The sequence below is a fragment of the Nematostella vectensis genome, chromosome 14 (assembly GCF_932526225.1).
Source record: "Nematostella vectensis chromosome 14, jaNemVect1.1, whole genome shotgun sequence".
NCBI classification, from domain to species: domain Eukaryota; kingdom Metazoa; phylum Cnidaria; class Anthozoa; order Actiniaria; family Edwardsiidae; genus Nematostella; species Nematostella vectensis.
The window spans coordinates 629103-648997 of record NC_064047.1 but is presented as its reverse complement, the minus strand read 5'-3'; the positions used below and the strand labels follow the sequence as shown (position 1 = coordinate 648997).

Sequence of the window (19895 nt, the reverse complement as noted above, 5' to 3'; positions counted from 1 at the left end):
ATTGGATTCCAATCACACCACCTTCCTCGCAACGAAAACAGAAAACAGAAAACAGTTGGAGATTATTGACTAGAGTTCGTAGAATATTGAAAATCGCTGAAGGTGCACACATTGAAGAAGGGTAGGCTTGATATATTTTCTCAGATTTCCATTTGTAATTCTAAGACTGAATTGGATAAATAACCTCCTAAATAAGCAGTCTCGATCGTTAGTCTTACACTCGCAATGTTGTTAGGTGAGAACGGTCAATTCGTTTATGATCCCTAATACAACAAAGCGGCCGATAACTAATCTAGTTTTGATAGAAAAACAGATCTGTGTCTTTTTTTATCTTACATCAACTAATAAGTTTTGATAATTAGATTTGTGGATTTTTAACCTAAACAATCCAGTACTACATGAACTAAGAAGTTTTGATAATAAGATTCGTGGATTTTTATCGTGCAAAGTCTGATTCGAGGGCTGATGGCGAGTACCCTGGTTCCAGAGCCTCGTGCGTCTCTCTATTTAGTGCGTCTCGACCTCGCTGGCCACGGAATAGAGAGAACGCTCGAGGCTCTGGGACCAGGGTAGATGGCAAGCAGGACATGACATCAAAAGCTTGGTGGATACGGACAATGTCAATGTCGTTCTTTTGGACGTAAGTATAAATAATTAAGTATGCCTTGTGCTCTACAAATATATGAACGTAACAAAGAACGACTCCTGATGTTTTATATTATTCAGAATAAAAAATTCAAAATTCCCTTGTCTTAGAACCTGTGACTAGTGACGGAAATTAATGCAATCGAAAATTTGCCGAGTTTTCGTTAAGCTCGTTTAATCTCTGGCAAGAACCCTTAGACTTTTCACTCGAGCTCAAAGCGCAACATTTGGTATTTTGTTTGAATGATTAAATAAATGATTAAAAGAGACAATAATAATATTTATAAAGGAGTCACGCGTGGCGATGATGGAACCGTAAAGCGTGACTTGTGTTGTGACTTTTGTGCTGTGACTCCTGTGTCGTGACAAGATGGCGGCTCGTCGGTTAGACTTCTTTGCTGTCTTCGTTTTCACGGCTCTCGCCGCCTTCGTCTTACGGGCCACGTGAGTAAAATGTAAACCAACGCTAGTAGCACACAAGATACTAATTACATCAATGAATAGTAAGTAAAGTCTACTTGGGTGTATAAATCGAGGTGTGAAAGCCCCACTCTAATGAATGAATCGAATGAATGAATCAATGGTTTATTCCTCCCTTTTGCAGTCAAGGGCTGAAGTACAGGGCCCGTCAGCTGGACACAAATAATAATTAATACATTTGAAATTTAAATGACACAAAGTCGTTTATGCGGTTTGTCCTCGCCACAGTCGGGCGAATTTGAATGGTGACCGGAGCGTAGGACACGACATAGGACATGACCTCTGGGGACAAGTATTTGTGGTTACTCTCTGTATGTTTAAAATATACATTGCATTGATCCCTCAAATTATCGAGTTGCCAATTCGGTCGAATTAGGGGAGAAAATCCAATGCTTATTTTTTTCGTAGAAGAATAAAATAACTGAGTCTTCCTTTATTTGATTTTCTGTATGGAATACTCATATAGCCAGCTACGAGTTGTTTTCTATGAGCAACATTGACGCTTTGTTTGTTTCAAATGCTGAGAAAACTATTAACGTTAGTATCACATCGACGCTTTGTTTGTATCAAATGCTGATAATATAATAACGTTAGTATCTCCTATATAGAGTCCGCCTTGAATTGTTTACGCCTAAAGTGTTGAATCACGCTCCTGGAATATGCACTGTATTCGATGGTGAGTATTGCGTGACAAGTAGCCATGTGTGACATCCAAACATAAGCGTGACTCTGCTAGCAGACTTGCCCAGGTTTTGAGGTCTTGGATAATTTTTGCTTGCAGTGTAATTTATTCTAATTATTTTGCTATTATTCTGTATCTTTTTGGGGATATGGGAAATGGGCTTTGGGAGAATGAATTGCATTGATTTCCCATCGAAGATCTATTTTTATTCGTATTGTATATTTTACATACTTGCATCTATTCTGCCTAAGTTACTTCAGTTTATTTCAGTTTATTTATTTCGCCACACTGTTCAAATAAGCTGCATTATACATAATTTTCTAAAATAATACTAGGTGGCGGTGAAGACCATAAAAAGCCAAAGGCTTATACGAGATGGTCATCCCCGTCTGCTCTTAATAGCTTAATATTTTTAAAAGTTCATGGCGTCTACTCAATATTGAAATATGTGGTTATATATAAAAAAAATACACACACACAGCTAGGGGCACAAATATAATAGAAAAAAAGGGAGTTGAAACAAAAACGAGAAAAAAATAATAATTAAGCAGCAACTAAAAACAATTTAAGCCGAGAAACAAAAGAAGAAAACGAGGAAGCAGTTTGAATAGATTTGTCCAGGGAGTTGAAGAATTTAGGTCCTTGAAAACGTACGCCAAATTTTCTTACATGTTCTACACTTAGGAATAGAGTGATGCGTTTCTGGTATTATAATTATGAATTTGACTGTTTAGATGAGACATACTGTTAAAACATACTATTATCGGCAAAAGACCGAATTTGAATTGAAACATTAACTTACCAATATGCAATAAATAAATACAGTCAAATTTAATAATTTTAAGATCTTTGAATAAAGGGTCAGTGGTGATCAAGAAATGACTTTCCAGAAATAACTCGCACCACTCTTTTTTGAAGCTTACGGATGCGATCGAGATTTGTATGGTACTTTGAACCCCAAACACTAACACAATAATCAAAATATGGATAGACAAGCGAGTAATACAGCGTAAGAAGGGAACGTTTGGGAAGGCAGAAGCTTGCTTTGAATATGATGCCAATGGCTTTAGAGGCTTTTCTAGCAACATTTGAAATATGCGGAATCCATGTGAGGTGTTCGTCAATGACCACACCAAGGAAAACAGTTTTATTAACGCGTGAAATATCATGACAGCCAATGGACACCTTAATCACATCAAGCGTTTGCCTTTTTTGTTTCGGCCTAAATATCATGAAATTAGATTTTTTATGTTGATAGATAGATGACTTATTAGCTAGGAACCAATCCGTGAGTTTTCCTAATTCTTCATTAACAATAGCAACCAGAGTATTTAGGACTTTATGAGAAAAAAATAAATTGGTATCATCAGCAAACAAAATCAAATCTAAGGCGTTCGATACGTTACAAAGATCATTAATATAAATAAGGAAAAGCAATGGGCCCAGTACGGACCCTTGTGGCACACCACAATTGACGTACTTACGGGATGAGGAATTGCCACTATAATCAACAAACTGTTGCCTCTCTGAGAGGTAACTTTCAAACCACTTCAAAGGAATTCCACGAATTCCATAATGCTGAAGTTTTTCTAATAAAATATAATGATTATCTGTGTCGAAAGCCTTAGAAAGATCAATAAATACACCTATGGTATATTCCCTGTTATCAATAGCAGCTGACAATTTATCATAAAGTTGTAAAAGAGCCAGCGCAGTGTTGAATGATGTTTGCGGAAGCCATATTGATTATCAACAAAAAAATTGTACAAACGTTTGTATACTACTTTTTCAAAAAAACTTTGAGAAAACTGGTAAAATAGAGACAGGTCTGTAATTAACGAAGAACATCTGATCACCAGTTTTAAACAGAGGAACTACACGGGCTATTTTTAAATCATTGGGAACCATGCCATGTTCAAGAGAAAGATTAATAACATGAGACAGAGGCATCGAAATTAAGTCAAAGGTGTTTTTTACAACATCCATATTAACGCCATCATGTCCCGCGGCAGTGCCCGAGCGTAAACTATTGCAAATATCAGCAATCTCCTGGTGATTAGTGTTTTCAAAAAATACAGAGTTGGTAAGACTATTTCTCAAGAAATTAGTATGCGACAATAAAGACTGAGGTAGCTTAGCAGCTAAGGAAGGACCAATATTGGTAATATAATCGCAAAAATTATATGTCTGTTATTGAATGTTGGTCTCTCATGTGTAGTTGATGTATTATTACCTGTGGTATTATGCATGTGTAATGTGTTATTGAGTGATTATCAAGTGTAGTGTAGTTATACCATAGTGTGTTATCGACCAGTGGTATCACATGATGAGTTATCATGGCCATTTCATGTGTTATTTACTTGTGCATCACATAAAATGTTTGACCTGTGGTATTACACATGATGTGTTATTGTGTGTAGTTAATGTGTTATTGACACATGTGTAGTTGACGGTGCAGAAGACGTGGAAGTGCTACCTAATGGTATTGGCTTTTTCACCTCGGTAAGTGCTCCATCATCTGTCTTACTTCTTCTAGCCTTTCTTCCTGGGAAATCAAGGAGGAGATACATCCACAGTGAGATGGGGGGGGGGGGGGCATTGAGGGAGATATGGGGGGCCATCCTGGGAGAGATCGGAGGGCCATCCAGGGAGAAATGAGAGGGCCATCCTGGGAGAGATCGGAGGGCCATCCAGGGAGAAATGAGAGGGCCATCCAGGGAGAGATCGGAGGGCCATCCAGAAATGAGAGGGCCATCCAGGGAGAGATCGGAGGGCCATCCAGGGAGAAATGAGAGGGCCATCCAGGGAGAGATCGGAGGGCCATCCAGGGAGAGATGGGGGGGGGGGGGGGGGGGCATTGAGGGAGAGTTGGGGCGAGGGTATTCAGTTGCAAGTTTAAAAGTGAGGAATGCTTTTTGTGTCATAAACCTGATAACATATTTTGACAGGCATTCAGATAGATGTGAACTTTAGAAGCACACTAGCATACACACATTGGCACCAGTCGGGCCAAGACGGGACGCTAGCACAGTCTATTACCCGTGCAGTTCGGCAACCATGGACAGCTGTTTCGTCCTTATTAGGACTCGTCAGCATGGCATAGCCGGTTTGCCTCAGTTAAACTTCATCGGCAAAAAAACTGCAGGGCGACTTCGACTCGAGCGAAGTGCTTTAAACCACAGCTTAGATCCATGTGGGATCTAGAGCTGCGACCGGGCTAGCGTGATGCCAATTGTGCGGATCACGCATGCGACCTTTGCTAGTCTAAAACTCCGTCGGATAGCCAAACTATCCTTGCGAGTATGTATACATAAATGTGAACTTTAGAAGCACACTAGCATACACACATTGGCACCAGTCGGGCCAAGACGGGACGCTAGCACAGTCTATTACCCGTGCAGTTCGGCAACCATGGACAGCTGTTTCGTCCTTATTAGGACTCGTCAGCATGGCATAGCCGGTTTGCCTCAGTTAAACTTCATCGGCAAAAAAACTGCAGGGCGACTTCGACTCGAGCGAAGTGCTTTAAACCACAGCTTAGATCCATGTGGGATCTAGAGCTGCGACCGGGCTAGCGTGATGCCAATTGTGCGGATCACGCATGCGACCTTTGCTAGTCTAAAACTCCGTCGGATAGCCAAACTATCCTTGCGAGTATGTATACATAAATGTGAACTTTAGAAGCACACTAGCATACACACATTGGCACCAGTCGGGCCAAGACGGGACGCTAGCACAGTCTATTACCCGTGCAGTTCGGCAACCATGGACAGCTGTTTCGTCCTTATTAGGACTCGTCAGCATGGCATAGCCGGTTTGCCTCAGTTAAACTTCATCGGCAAAAAAACTGCAGGGCGACTTCGACTCGAGCGAAGTGCTTTAAACCACAGCTTAGATCCATGTGGGATCTAGAGCTGCGACCGGGCTAGCGTGATGCCAATTGTGCGGATCACGCATGCGACCTTTGCTAGTCTAAAACTCCGTCGGATAGCCAAACTATCCTTGCGAGTATGTATACATAAATGTGAACTTTAGAAGCACACTAGCATACACACATTGGCACCAGTCGGGCCAAGACGGGACGCTAGCACAGTCTATTACCCGTGCAGTTCGGCAACCATGGACAGCTGTTTCGTCCTTATTAGGACTCGTCAGCATGGCATAGCCGGTTTGCCTCAGTTAAACTTCATCGGCAAAAAAACTGCAGGGCGACTTCGACTCGAGCGAAGTGCTTTAAACCACAGCTTAGATCCATGTGGGATCTAGAGCTGCGACCGGGCTAGCGTGATGCCAATTGTGCGGATCACGCATGCGACCTTTGCTAGTCTAAAACTCCGTCGGATAGCCAAACTATCCTTGCGAGTATGTATACATAAATGTGAACTTTAGAAGCACACTAGCATACACACATTGGCACCAGTCGGGCCAAGACGGGACGCTAGCACAGTCTATTACCCGTGCAGTTCGGCAACCATGGACAGCTGTTTCGTCCTTATTAGGACTCGTCAGCATGGCATAGCCGGTTTGCCTCAGTTAAACTTCATCGGCAAAAAAACTGCAGGGCGACTTCGACTCGAGCGAAGTGCTTTAAACCACAGCTTAGATCCATGTGGGATCTAGAGCTGCGACCGGGCTAGCGTGATGCCAATTGTGCGTGGCATCACGCTAGCCCGGTCGCAGCTCTAGATCCCACATGGATCTAAGCTGTGGTTTAAAGCACTTCGCCCGAGTCGAAGTCGCCCTGCAGTTTTTTTGCCGATGAAGTTTAACTGAGGCAAACCGGCTATGCCATGCTGACGAGTCCTAATAAGGACGAAACAGCTGTCCATGGTTGCCGAACTGCACGGGTAATAGACTGTGCTAGCGTCCCGTCTTGGCCCGACTGGTGCCAATGTGTGTATGCTAGTGTGCTTCTAAAGTTCACATTTATGTATACATACTCGCAAGGATAGTTTGGCTATCCGACGGAGTTTTAGACTAGCAAAGGTCGCATGCGTGATCCGCACAATTGGCATCACGCTAGCCCGGTCGCAGCTCTAGATCCCACATGGATCTAAGCTGTGGTTTAAAGCACTTCGCCCGAGTCGAAGTCGCCCTGCAGTTTTTTTGCCGATGAAGTTTAACTGAGGCAAACCGGCTATGCCATGCTGACGAGTCCTAATAAGGACGAAACAGCTGTCCATGGTTGCCGAACTGCACGGGTAATAGACTGTGCTAGCGTCCCGTCTTGGCCCGACTGGTGCCAATGTGTGTATGCTAGTGTGCTTCTAAAGTTCACATTCAGATAGAAATTAGTAGTAACATAGTTTCTGATTGTTTTCTGTGTTAGTTGTTTTTTTATTGCTGTTGGCTTTCCTTAGGGTCTTCGGTACTATGTTGGGGGACTTCCCATTGACCCTAGAATAGAGGCCCGCAAGGGACGAATCTACACATTCAACATGAACCACTCAGATAAGGCCCCAGTCGAGATGTCTCTTTATGGTTTCAACGTGACAGGATTCAACCCACACGGCTTGTCGCTCTACACTGACCCACGCACAGGGGTGGTGTCCATCTTCGTTGTCAATCACAGGCCAGATGCACAAGCTATTGAGATTTTCGACTTTGATCAGGAAGCTGTATCGCTTGTGTTTCGCCGGTCAGTGTGGCATGAGTTGATTTACAGTCCTAATGATGTAGCCGCAACAGGTAAGTAGTGACCAAAACAACAGCCAATTACAACAATAACAATAACAACAACAGCAACAGAAAAACAAAAGTGTCAACAGCAACCTAACAACAGCAATAACAACAGCAAAAAGGATAATGAATAATACCAACAACAGCAGCGAAATAATAATAACAACAACAAAAGCAAACAACTACAACATAAATAACAAGCCCGTAGGCTTTGAGGGGGGGTGGGGGGGGGGGTGCCCACTCGACTGGAAGGTTCGCTCTAATGAAGGAAAAATAAGTATCACTGCAAGGAAGGACGAGCTACCTAACAGAAAATGCTCCGCTTTATTGCTAAACGAACCCCCCCCCCCCCTCCCCCGCCTCCCTCATAATCCTGGCTACGGGCCTGAATAACAAACATTTTCTCATGCAAATCCCTGTTTTGACTGCTATCTCTCATATTTGCTACTATACATTATGCGGCCCATTATCTTCAATTGCCTTTATGTACTTGAATGAAATGATTAACTCCATTTAGGGCCCGACAGTTTCTACGTCACAAATGACGACTACCATCACTTTGACCAGCAGTTTCTGCGCATGCTGGATATGGCCCTGCTGGGCTATTTTCTGAGAAGTGGTGTCGTTTACTATGACGGCAGCACATCACGTGCCACCCACGTGATTGGTGGATTGCAGGAGCCAAATGGTATCGCTATTAGGGATGAAAGGTGAATGAAAACGTACATGTGACTGTCACGTGTTAACTACATTTCATCACGTTAACCCTCGGGACAAATTATACCACCATTAGGTATTGGAGTCTTGTGGCTCGCCATGCCGGCTGTGATTATCCTATGGTTGTTCCACAACTGACGTACGATCATTTTGCTTGTTCTTGCTTGTACAGGCTTGTCTTCGTCAATACACACGAGAAGGTTAAGATCTACAGAAGACAGAAGGATAATGAACTCCTCTTCGCTCAGGTAAATCGTATAAACCATGCGTATGTGTCTATAAGAAAGAGGTATTGCTCAGGTAAATCGTGTAAACCGTGCGTATGTGTCTAAGAAAGCGGTCTTGCTTAGGTAAACCGCGTAAACCGTGCGTATGTGTTTTTATAAGAAAGAGGTCTTGGTCAGGTAAACCGTGTAAACCGCGCGTATGTGTCTTTATAAGAAAGAGGTCTTGCTCAGGTAGTCCGTGCGTATGTGTCTTTATAAGAAAGCGGTCTTGCTCAGGTAAACCGTGTAAACCAAGCGTATGTGTCTTTATAAGAAAGAGGTCTTGCTCAGGTAAACCGTGTAAACCGCGCGTATGTGTCTTTATAAGAAAGTCGATCTTAAACTGAATGAGCTACGTACAGCTCTGGCCAAAACCTCCTTTATGTTTTTTGAGTAAAAAGATTCGAAATCTATGCTAGTCACCACAACTTTAAAGCGTGCCTAACCCTTCTGTTTTGGTGGATGGGCAATAGAGGAGATTGAGCGTTCGTGTGCGCTTGGTTGAACTTGGTAAACGTGGACCGTGGTACACTTGCCATATAAGACATCAAGTTGGACTTGTAAACGTGGACCGTGGTACACTTGCCATATAAGACATCAAGTTGGACTTGTAAACGTGGACCGTGGTCCGCCTGCTATATAAGACATCAAGTTGGACTTGTAAACGTGGACCGTGGTACACTTGCCATATAAGACATCAAGTGGACTTGTAAACGTGGACCGTGGTACACTTGCCATATAAGACATCAAGTTGGACTTGTAAACGTGGACCGTGGTACACTTGCCATATAAGACATCAAGTTGGACTTGTAAACGTGGACCGTGGTACACTTGCCATATAAGGCATCAAGTTGGACTTGTAAACGTGGACCGTGGTCCGCCTGCTATATAAGACATCAAGTTGGACTTGTAAACGTGGACCGTGGTACACTTGCCATATAAGACATCAAGTTGGACTTGTAAACGTGGACCGTGGTACACTTGCCATATAAGACATCAAGTTGGACTTGTAAACGTGGACCGTGGTACACTTGCCATATAAGACGTCAAGTTGGACTTGTAAACGTGGACCGTGGTACACTTGCAATATAAGACATCAAGTTGGACTTGTAAACGTGGACCGTGGTACACTTGTCATATAAGACATCAAGTTGGACTTGTAAACGTGGACCGTGGTACACTTGTCATATAAGACATCAAGTTGGACTTGGTAAACGTGGACCGTGGTACACTTGCCATATAAGACATCAAGTTGGACTTGTAAACGTGGACCGTGGTACACTCGCCATATAAGACATCAAGTTGGACTTGTAAACGTGGACCGTGGTACACTTGCCATATAAGACATCAAGTTGGACTTGTAAACGTGGACCGTGGTACACTTGCCATATAAGACATCAAGTTGGACTTGTAAACGTGGACCGTGGTACACTTGCCATATAAGACATCAAGTTGGACTTGTAAACGTGGACCGTGGTACACTTGTCATATAAAACATCAAGTTGAACTTGGTAAACGTGGACCGTGGTACACTTGCCATATAAGACATCAAGTTGGACTTGTAAACGTGGACCGTGGTACACTTGCCATATAAGACATCAAGTTGAACTTGGTAAACGTGGACCGTGGTACACTTGCCATATAAGACATCAAGTTGGACTTGTAAACGTGGACCGTGGTACACTTGCCATATAAGACATCAAGTTGGACTTGTAAACGTGGACCGTGGTACACTTGCCATATAAGACATCAAGTTGGACTTGTAAACGTGGACCGTGGTACACTTGCCATATAAGACATCAAGTTGGACTTGTAAACGTGGACCGTGGTACACTTGCCATATAAGACATCAAGTTGGACTTGTAAACGTGGACCGTGGTACACCTGCCATATAAGACATCAAGTTGGACTTGTAAACGTGGACCGTGGTACACTTGCCATATAAGACATCAAGTTGGACTTGCAAACGTGGACCGTGGTACACCTGCCATATAAGACATCAAGTTGGACTTGTAAACGTGGACCGTGGTACACTTGTCATATAAGACATCAAGTTGGACTTGTAAACGTGGACCGTGGTACACTTGTCATATAAGACATCAAGTTGGACTTGTAAACGTGGACCGTGGTACACTTGCCATATAAGACATCAAGTTGGACTTGTAAACGTGGACCGTGGTACACTTGCCATATAAGACATCAAGTTGGACTTGTAAACGTGGACCGTGGTACACTTGCCATATAAGACATCAAGTTGGACTTGTAAACGTGGACCGTGGTACACTTGCCATATAAGACATCAAGTTGAACTTGGTAAACGTGGACCGTGGTACACTTGTCATATAAGACATCAAGTTGAACTTGGTAAACGTGGACCGTGGTACACTTGCCATATAAGACATCAAGTTGAACTTGGTAAACGTGGACCGTGGTACACTTGCCATATAAGACATCAAGTTGGACTTGTAAACGTGGACCGTGGTACACTTGCCATATAAGACATCAAGTTGGACTTGTAAACGTGGACCGTGGTACACTTGCCATATAAGACATCAAGTTGGACTTGTAAACGTGGACCGTGGTACACTTGCCATATAAGACATCATCGTGGTACACTTGCTTGTAAACGTGGACCGTGGTACACTTGCCATATAAGACATCAAGTTGGACTTGTAAACGTGGACCGTGGTACACTTGCCATATAAGACATCAAGTTGGACTTGTAAACGTGGACCGTGGTACACTTGTCATATAAGACATCAAGTTGAACTTGGTAAACGTGGACCGTGGTACACTTGCCATATAAGACATCAAGTTGGACTTGTAAACGTGGACCGTGGTACACTTGCCATATAAGACATCAAGTTGGACTTGTAAACGTGGACCGTGGTAAACTTGCCATATAAGACATCAAGTTGGACTTGTAAACGTGGACCGTGGTACACTTGTCATATAAGACATCAAGTTGAACTTGGTAAACGTGGACCGTGGTACACTTGCCATATAAGACATCAAGTTGGACTTGTAAACGTGGACCGTGGTACACTTGCCATATAAGACATCAAGTTGGACTTGTAAACGTGGACCGTGGTACACTTGCCATATAAGACATCAAGTTGGACTTGTAAACGTGGACCGTGGTACACTTGTCATATAAGACATCAAGTTGGACTTGTAAACGTGGACCGTGGTACACTTGCCATATAAGACATCAAGTTGAACTTGGTAAACGTGGACCGTGGTACACTTGTCATATAAGACATCAAGTTGAACTTGGTAAACGTGGACCGTGGTACACTCGCCATATAAGACATCAAGTTGGACTTGTAAACGTGGACCGTGGTACACTCGCCATATAAGACATCAAGTTGGACTTGTAAACGTGGACCGTGGTACACTTGTCATATAAGACATCAAGTTGAACTTGGTAAACGTGGACCGTGGTACACTCGCCATATAAGACATCAAGTTGGACTTGTAAACGTGGACCGTGGTACACTTGTCATATAAGACATCAAGTTGAACTTGGTAAACGTGGACCGTGGTACACTCGCCATATAAGACATCAAGTTGGACTTGTAAACGTGGACCGTGGTACACTTGCCATATAAGACATCAAGTTGGACTTGTAAACGTGGACCGTGGTACACTTGCCATATAAGACATCAAGTTGGACTTGTAAACGTGGACCGTGGTACACTTGCCATATAAGACATCAAGTTGGACTTGTAAACGTGGACCGTGGTACACTTGCCATATAAGACATCAAGTTGGACTTGTAAACGTGGACCGTGGTACACTTGCCATATAAGACATCAAGTTGGACTTGTAAACGTGGACCGTGGTCCGCCTGCTATATAAGACATCAAGTTGGACTTGTAAACGTGGACCGTGGTACACTTGCCATATAAGACATCAAGTTGGACTTATAAACGTGGACCGTGGTACACTTGCCATATAAGACATCAAGTTGGACTTGTAAACGTGGACCGTGGTACACTTGCCATATAAGACATCAAGTTGGACTTGTAAACGTGGACCGTGGTACACTTGTCATATAAGACATCAAGTTGGACTTGTAAACGTGGACCGTGGTACACTTGTCATATAAGACATCAAGTGGACTTGTAAACGTGGACCGTGGTACACTTGTCATATAAGACATCAAGTTGGACTTGTAAACGTGGACCGTGGTACACTTGCCATATAAGACATCAAGTTGGACTTGTAAACGTGAACCGTGGTACACTTGTCATATAAGGCATCAAGTTGGACTTGTAAACGTGGACCGTGGTACACTTGTCATATAAGACATCAAGTTGGACTTGTAAACGTGAACCGTGGTACACTTGCCATATAAGACATCAAGTTGGACTTGTAAACGTGGACCGTGGTACACTTGCCATATAAGACATCAAGTTGGACTGACCTCGTAAACGTGGACCGTGGTACACTTGCCATATAAGACATCAAGTTGGACTTGTAAACGTGGACCGTGGTCCGCCTGCTATATAAGACTTCAAGTTGGACTTGTAAACGTGGACCGTGGTCCGCCTGCTATATAAGACATCAAGTTGGACTGACCTCGTAAACGTGGACCGTGGTACACATGCCATATAAGACATCAAGTTGGACTTGTAACCGTGGACCGTGGTACACTTGCCATATAAGACATCAAGTTGGACTTGTAAACGTGGACCGTGGTACACTTGCCATATAAGACATCAAGTTGGACTTATAAACGTGGACCGTGGTACACTTGCCATATAAGACATCAAGTTGGACTTGTAAACGTGGACCGTGGTACACTTGCCATATAAGACATCAAGTTGGACTTGTAAACGTGGACCGTGGTACACTTGTCATATAAGACATCAAGTTGGACTTGTAAACGTGGACCGTGGTACACTTGTCATATAAGACATCAAGTGGACTTGTAAACGTGGACCGTGGTACACTTGCCATATAAGACATCAAGTTGGACTTGTAAACGTGGACCGTGGTACACTTGCCATATAAGACATCAAGTTGGACTTGTAAACGTGGACCGTGGTACACTTGCCATATAAGACATCAAGTTGGACTTGTAAACGTGAACCGTGGTACACTTGTCATATAAGGCATCAAGTTGGACTTGTAAACGTGGACCGTGGTACACTTGTCATATAAGACATCAAGTTGGACTTGTAAACGTGAACCGTGGTACACTTGCCATATAAGACATCAAGTTGGACTTGTAAACGTGGACCGTGGTACACTTGCCATATAAGACATCAAGTTGGACTTGTAAACGTGGACCGTGGTACACTTGCCATATAAGACATCAAGTTGGACTTGTAAACGTGGACCGTGGTACACTTGCCATATAAGACATCAAGTTGGACTTGTAAACGTGGACCGTGGTACACTTGCCATATAAGACATCAAGTTGGACTTGTAAACGTGGACCGTGGTACACTTGCCATATAAGACATCAAGTTGGACTTGTAAACGTGGACCGTGGTACACTTGTCATATAAGACATCAAGTTGGACTTGTAAACGTGAACCGTGGTACACTTGCCATATAAGACATCAAGTTGGACTTGTAAACGTGGACCGTGGTACACTTGCCATATAAGACATCAAGTTGGACTGACCTCGTAAACGTGGACCGTGGTACACTTGCCATATAAGACATCAAGTTGGACTTGTAAACGTGGACCGTGGTCCGCCTGCTATATAAGACATCAAGTTGGACTTGTAAACGTGGACCGTGGTCCGCCTGCTATATAAGACATCAAGTTGGACTGACCTCGTAAACGTGGACCGTGGTACACTTGCCATATAAGACATCAAGTTGGACTTGTAAACGTGGACCGTGGTACACTTGCCATATAAGACATCAAGTTGGACTTGTAAACGTGGACCGTGGTACACTTGCCATATCAGACATCAAGTTGGACTTGTAAACGTGGACCGTGGTACACTTGCCATATAAGACATCAAGTTGGACTTGTAAACGTGAACCGTGGTACACTTGCTATATAAGACATCAAGTTGGACTTGTAAACGTGGACCGTGGTACACTTGCCATATAAGACATCAAGTTGGACTTGTAAACGTGGACCGTGGTACACTTGCCATATAAGACATCAAGTTGGACTTGTAAACGTGGACCGTGGTACACTTGCCATATAAGACATCAAGTTGGACTTGTAAACGTGGACCGTGGTACACTTGCCATATAAGACATCAAGTTGGACTTGTAAACGTGGACCGTGGTACACTTGCCATATAAGACATCAAGTTGGACTTGTAACCGTGGACCGTGGTACACTTGCCATATAAGACATCAAGTTGGACTTGTAAACGTGGACCGTGGTACACTTGCCATATAAGACATCAAGTTGGACTTGTAAACGTGAACCGTGGTACACTTGCCATATAAGACATCAAGTTGGACTTGTAAACGTGGACCGTGGTACACTTGCTATATAAGACATCAAGTTGGACTTGGTAAACGTGGACCGTGGTACACTTGTCATATAAGACATCAAGTTGGACTTGTAAACGTGAACCGTGGTACACTTGCCATATAAGACATCAAGTTGGACTTGTAAACGTGGACCGTGGTACACTTGCTATATAAGACATCAAGTTGGACTTGGTAAACGTGGACCGTGGTACACTTGCCATATAAGACATCAAGTTGGACTTGTAAACGTGAACCGTGGTACACTTGCCATATAAGACATCAAGTGGACTTGTAAACGTGGACCGTGGTACACTTGTCATATAAGACATCAAGTGGACTTGTAAACGTGGACCGTGGTACACTTGCCATATAAGACATCAAGTGGACTTGTAAACGTGGACCGTGGTACACTTGTCATATAAGACATCAAGTTGGACTTGTAAACGTGGACCGTGGTACACTTGTCATATAAGACATCAAGTGGACTTGTAAACGTGGACCGTGGTACACTTGCCATATAAGACATCAAGTGGACTTGTAAACGTGGACCGTGGTACACTTGCCATATAAGACATCAAGTTGGACTTGTAAACGTGGACCGTGGTACACTTGCCATATAAGACATCAAGTTGGACTTGTAAACGTGGACCGTGGTACACTTGTCATATAAGACATCAAGTTGGACTTGGTAAACGTGGACCGTGGTACACTTGTCATATAAGACATCAAGTTGGACTTGTAAACGTGGACCGTGGTACACTTGCTATATAAGACATCAAGTTGGACTTGGTAAACGTGGACCGTGGTACACTTGCCATATAAGACATCAAGTTGGACTTGTAAACGTGAACCGTGGTACACTTGTCATATAAGGCATCAAGTTGGACTTGTAAACGTGAACCGTGGTACACTTGCCATATAAGACATCAAGTTGGACTTGTAAACGTGGACCGTGGTACACTTGCCATATAAGACATCAAGTTGGACTTGTAAACGTGGACCGTGGTACACTTGCTATATAAGACATCAAGTTGGACTTGGTAAACGTGGACCGTGGTACACTTGCCATATAAGACATCAAGTTGGACTTGTAAACGTGAACCGTGGTACACTTGTCATATAAGGCATCAAGTTGGACTTGTAAACGTGAACCGTGGTACACTTGCCATATAAGACATCAAGTTGGACTTGTAAACGTGGACCGTGGTACACTTGCCATATAAGACATCAAGTTGGACTTGTAAACGTGGACCGTGGTACACTTGCCATATAAGGCATCAAGTTGGACTGACCTCGTATACACAAAATGGAGTGGTTTGCAACTACAGTATTTTAGATTTTGTTCCAAACTCCTAAAACGGCGATTTCATTTGCACGTGCGTCACGCCTCGCTGATATTTAATATCTAATGTTTATTTCAGAATTTGCAAACTAGGAGCATTGGGGATTATGTTCGCCAAAGATCAGATCGATCGCACGCTTTGAACGGGCTACTAAACGGGTTTCAATTTGAACGGATTTTTGAAAAGTCATGTTTATTCGGACATCTTTTACATGTATTTGTGTTTTAATTATTCTCGGCGTCTACGGTCACGTTTCACGAATTTAGCCATGCGAAATCACGAGTCACGAAAGTAGAAATACCCGCCAATCACGGATCACGATAGAGTACTCGATCACGATTCACGAATTTATTTTTAGGCTTTTCATGAATCACGGATTTAATTTAGGGTCAATCACGAATCCCGAAAATACTCTCACCACCCTGTCAACTTCCGTTGCTACTCCACTTAGTTTTTTCTTTCTTTTTTTTTCTTTTTCCATCAATATGTTAGCGCGAATATTCATGCGAATATTTCATGTGTGTCCTTTTCATCTTGGAATTGCCATGCCAGACCCCATAATCCTGTCGAGTTTTTGTATAAGTAGAGAGGGCCATTAGTTAAAAAACCTGTAAGCATATTTGACTTCAAGACTATAAAGAGTTATAATGTAACCTCCTAAAGATAAGATTATTGTACTATACCGTACCGTAATGATACTGTATTGTATTCGACAGCTCAAAATCTGTATTTTTTTTTCAGGAAATAGACATCGGCTACCGGTTGGATAACGTCAACGTGGATAAGCTCACGGGGGACCTGTGGTTTTCCGTATTCCCGCGCGTTCTGGACTTTTTAACTTTTTCGACAAACCTCGACCACCAGTGTCCCTCTAAAGTGGTCAGCGTCAAACTTGGCGAAGAGCATGCGGAAGGAGATCCGTTTCCGTTTTACGACATCCGAGAAGTTTACGCTAATAACGGAAGTGAGGTCAGAGGATCGACTTCTGCTACAAGGCATGACGGGAAATTTGCAGTGGCGGCGATATTTGATAAGTTTCTCATCTGTGATTTGGGGCCTTATTGAGCCCGCGTTGAAAGCTGGCATCATCGTAAGGTCTCAACTGGATTGATACTGTTTGTGTTGTACCCGATGTTTATTGTGTGACAGAAAAGTGATTTCTTGGAAAACTTTGTAAGAGCCTTAAAACTATTTCTGAAATACTTGTAACCATCACCCTTTGGTGTAAACATCGACTATTTTTAATATCACTCTGTATAGAGCAATCTAATGTAGTCATGTACATTTTGTACATGGGGAGTTTAGTTTCCAAAGTTGCTCGATTATCAAGCATATTTTAGCATCACCTTGACTTTATTTGGTCTTATAAATATGCTAGGATGAGACACCAACTCGGTGATTTCCCCACACCTCAAAACACACCTCAATCTTGTGGCTGATTGGCTCATTTTATAAGACTTATTCAATTCTCCCTATTTTACGTTCATTTCCTTTCATGCTGGGTTACCACATGAATTGTTGTCGGGTCCTAGCGTATAATACTCCAATCTTAGCTTTGTATAAATCAGTGTCCGTGTTATTTGTGTAATTGTTTGTTATCATTTTTTAATTAAAAAAGTTTAAAAACACACACACCTATTCGTCGATTTTTTGCTTTGTCCCTTTTACGTGCAAAATTTATCAACATTTTCAATTTGACAGCTACCACGTTTCACCGAATTCTGCGTCAAAAAATCGTATTCGTACATCAGGCCCATAGGTTTAGGGGGGCGTTTCTAAGGATCCTCATTAAGGCCTAGTTTAAACGCCTTTCTTTTCATGTACCGTTTCAAATGCAAGTGCATGTAAATGAACCATTTCGATTGTCCTACGTTCATTTGCATTTGGAACGGCACACGAAAAGGACGGCTTTTAAAATGGTATTATAAATCGATAATCTTCTATCCGATTGTCTAATTACTTTAAAGTAAACCTAATCAATATGTGATTTTGTAGGATTTTCTCTGAAAATCAAGAGAGATATGGTATCATGAATATTTTCCCATTGTTTCTTCGATAATGAGGCATTTTGGGCCGTTTTCTGCACAGATTTCATCGTTGCATGTAGGTCAAATTTACCTCATTAACGAAAAACAATGGAAAAATATTCATGGTATATATCGATCTTTTTCCGATTGTCTAATAATTTGAATCACGTGGTCGACATGTTTTAGTCTAATCAATATTAGATAATTTAAATCATTCATGGCGATAAATCTCAGCACCTTTTCTTGGCTGACAAATTTGGTCACGTGATTGAGGAAGTGATTCGTTACCATTCGTAATATTTACTTCATTTATACTCTAACATACCGACCGAGTATAAAACATTTTATGTCTATTCTACATTAGTAACACAAACTTGTTAATGCGGGCATCTCTTTATTGATAGCTCGTGGTGGCATGTTTACAATTGAAATAATTGTAAAGTATGTAACTACAGAAGTTTAAATCAACGAGATCTAAATTTGTGAAAGAGACGCTTCGAATGACCTTGCATATCTTACGACTCTTTAAATACCGACTCTCTTAACGTCCCATGGGAGGTATTACTGTACACTCCGAAACGTGATAAAATAAATTTATATTTAGAAAATAATGACAGGCCTGTATGCTAGGTGGTGGCGGGGGGTTGAAGGGGGAGGGGTGCGAATTTGAAGTTTCATCAAGTGTCTACAGTAGTAAATAGAAGGCGTTTCCACTTAAGACACGAAAAATGTTCTCAAATTGCGCCAGCCTTGACTGTTCTAGAAGTTTTTTTGTTATATTTATACAAAAAAGGAGAAATAAGCGGCGTGGGAAGGAGGTTGCGACATGACGGAAAAACATGACTGTACGCTTCAAATAAGCTCATTTCACATCTAATAAGGCGGAAAATTTCTCTAAATACTTAGTAATAGCAAACAAAATATCAAATGCGACTTTTTTTTTAAATTGATGCGACTTTTTGTAAAGTGTCATTGAAATTTGAGCTTTTCGTCCCTGAGCTCATACATAGCGCAAGGATGATCAATGAAAAAATATCTTAAAAAGCAAAAATCTGGGTATGTGCATTTCGGCCTCACGTTATTTGTGTTTCAAAAATCAGTCCGGAATACAAGGAAGCGATGGCCATTGTAAGAAATTGTGTCTTCTTTCTCTATCTCGAATTTTCCAGGTGTTTCCGTCATGTCGGGGGTTGCACAATTATACGACCCGAGTAAAATTAGGTAGCGAGCGAAAACCATCACAGCCTCCCCATCTTTTCACGCGCGCCACAGAATTCCCAGTACCCCGAAATCCCTATTTCCCATGTAAAGAAAAACAAACTGCCGAGCCTGTACGTAGGATAGTATGAAATACTATACATGTGCTCAGTTTTTCTGCTGTTTGCGCTTTTGGTAAAATTGTTTTGACCGCTCTGTTGGCTTTGTTTGTTTTTCTTCTACTTTTCTTGTAAAGTATTAGCTTTGGAATCGGCTCTGTTGGCTTTGTTTGCTTTTCTTCTACTTTTCTTGTAAAGTATTAGCTTTGGAATCGGCTTAGCCACGATAGGATAAAAACCAAAAAGGCGCGATTGGCAAATAAATGCACAAAAAGAAGACGTAA

General features: G+C 42.2%; 1 protein-coding gene across 1 annotated transcript; it reads left to right on the top strand.

The window, feature by feature from the left end:
- The first annotated feature begins 939 nt into the window (after nt 1-939).
- LOC5512864 (serum paraoxonase/arylesterase 1) lies at nt 940-17898 on the top strand. The gene is made up of 7 exons (XM_001633091.3): nt 940-1089; nt 1734-1801; nt 4254-4309; nt 7168-7495; nt 8004-8196; nt 8376-8451; nt 17010-17898. Exons 1-7 carry the CDS (start codon nt 1016-1018, stop codon nt 17331-17333), a joined length of 1119 nt encoding a protein of 372 aa, XP_001633141.3. The 5' UTR covers nt 940-1015; the 3' UTR covers nt 17334-17898.
- Nucleotides 17899-19895: the final 1997 nt, after the last annotated feature.

What these genes read in the sequence shown, in the direction of transcription:
- LOC5512864 (XM_001633091.3), top strand. Translation starts at nt 1,016, where the DNA reads ATGGCGGCTCGTCGGTTAGACTTCTTTGCTGTCTTCGTTTTCACGGCT. An exon ending in AATATGCACTGTATTCGATG is followed by an intron (nt 1,802 to 4,253) that starts GTGAGTATTGCG and finishes ACACATGTGTAG; the next exon opens with TTGACGGTGCAGAAGACGTG. An exon ending in TAATGATGTAGCCGCAACAG is followed by an intron (nt 7,496 to 8,003) that starts GTAAGTAGTGAC and finishes AACTCCATTTAG; the next exon opens with GGCCCGACAGTTTCTACGTC.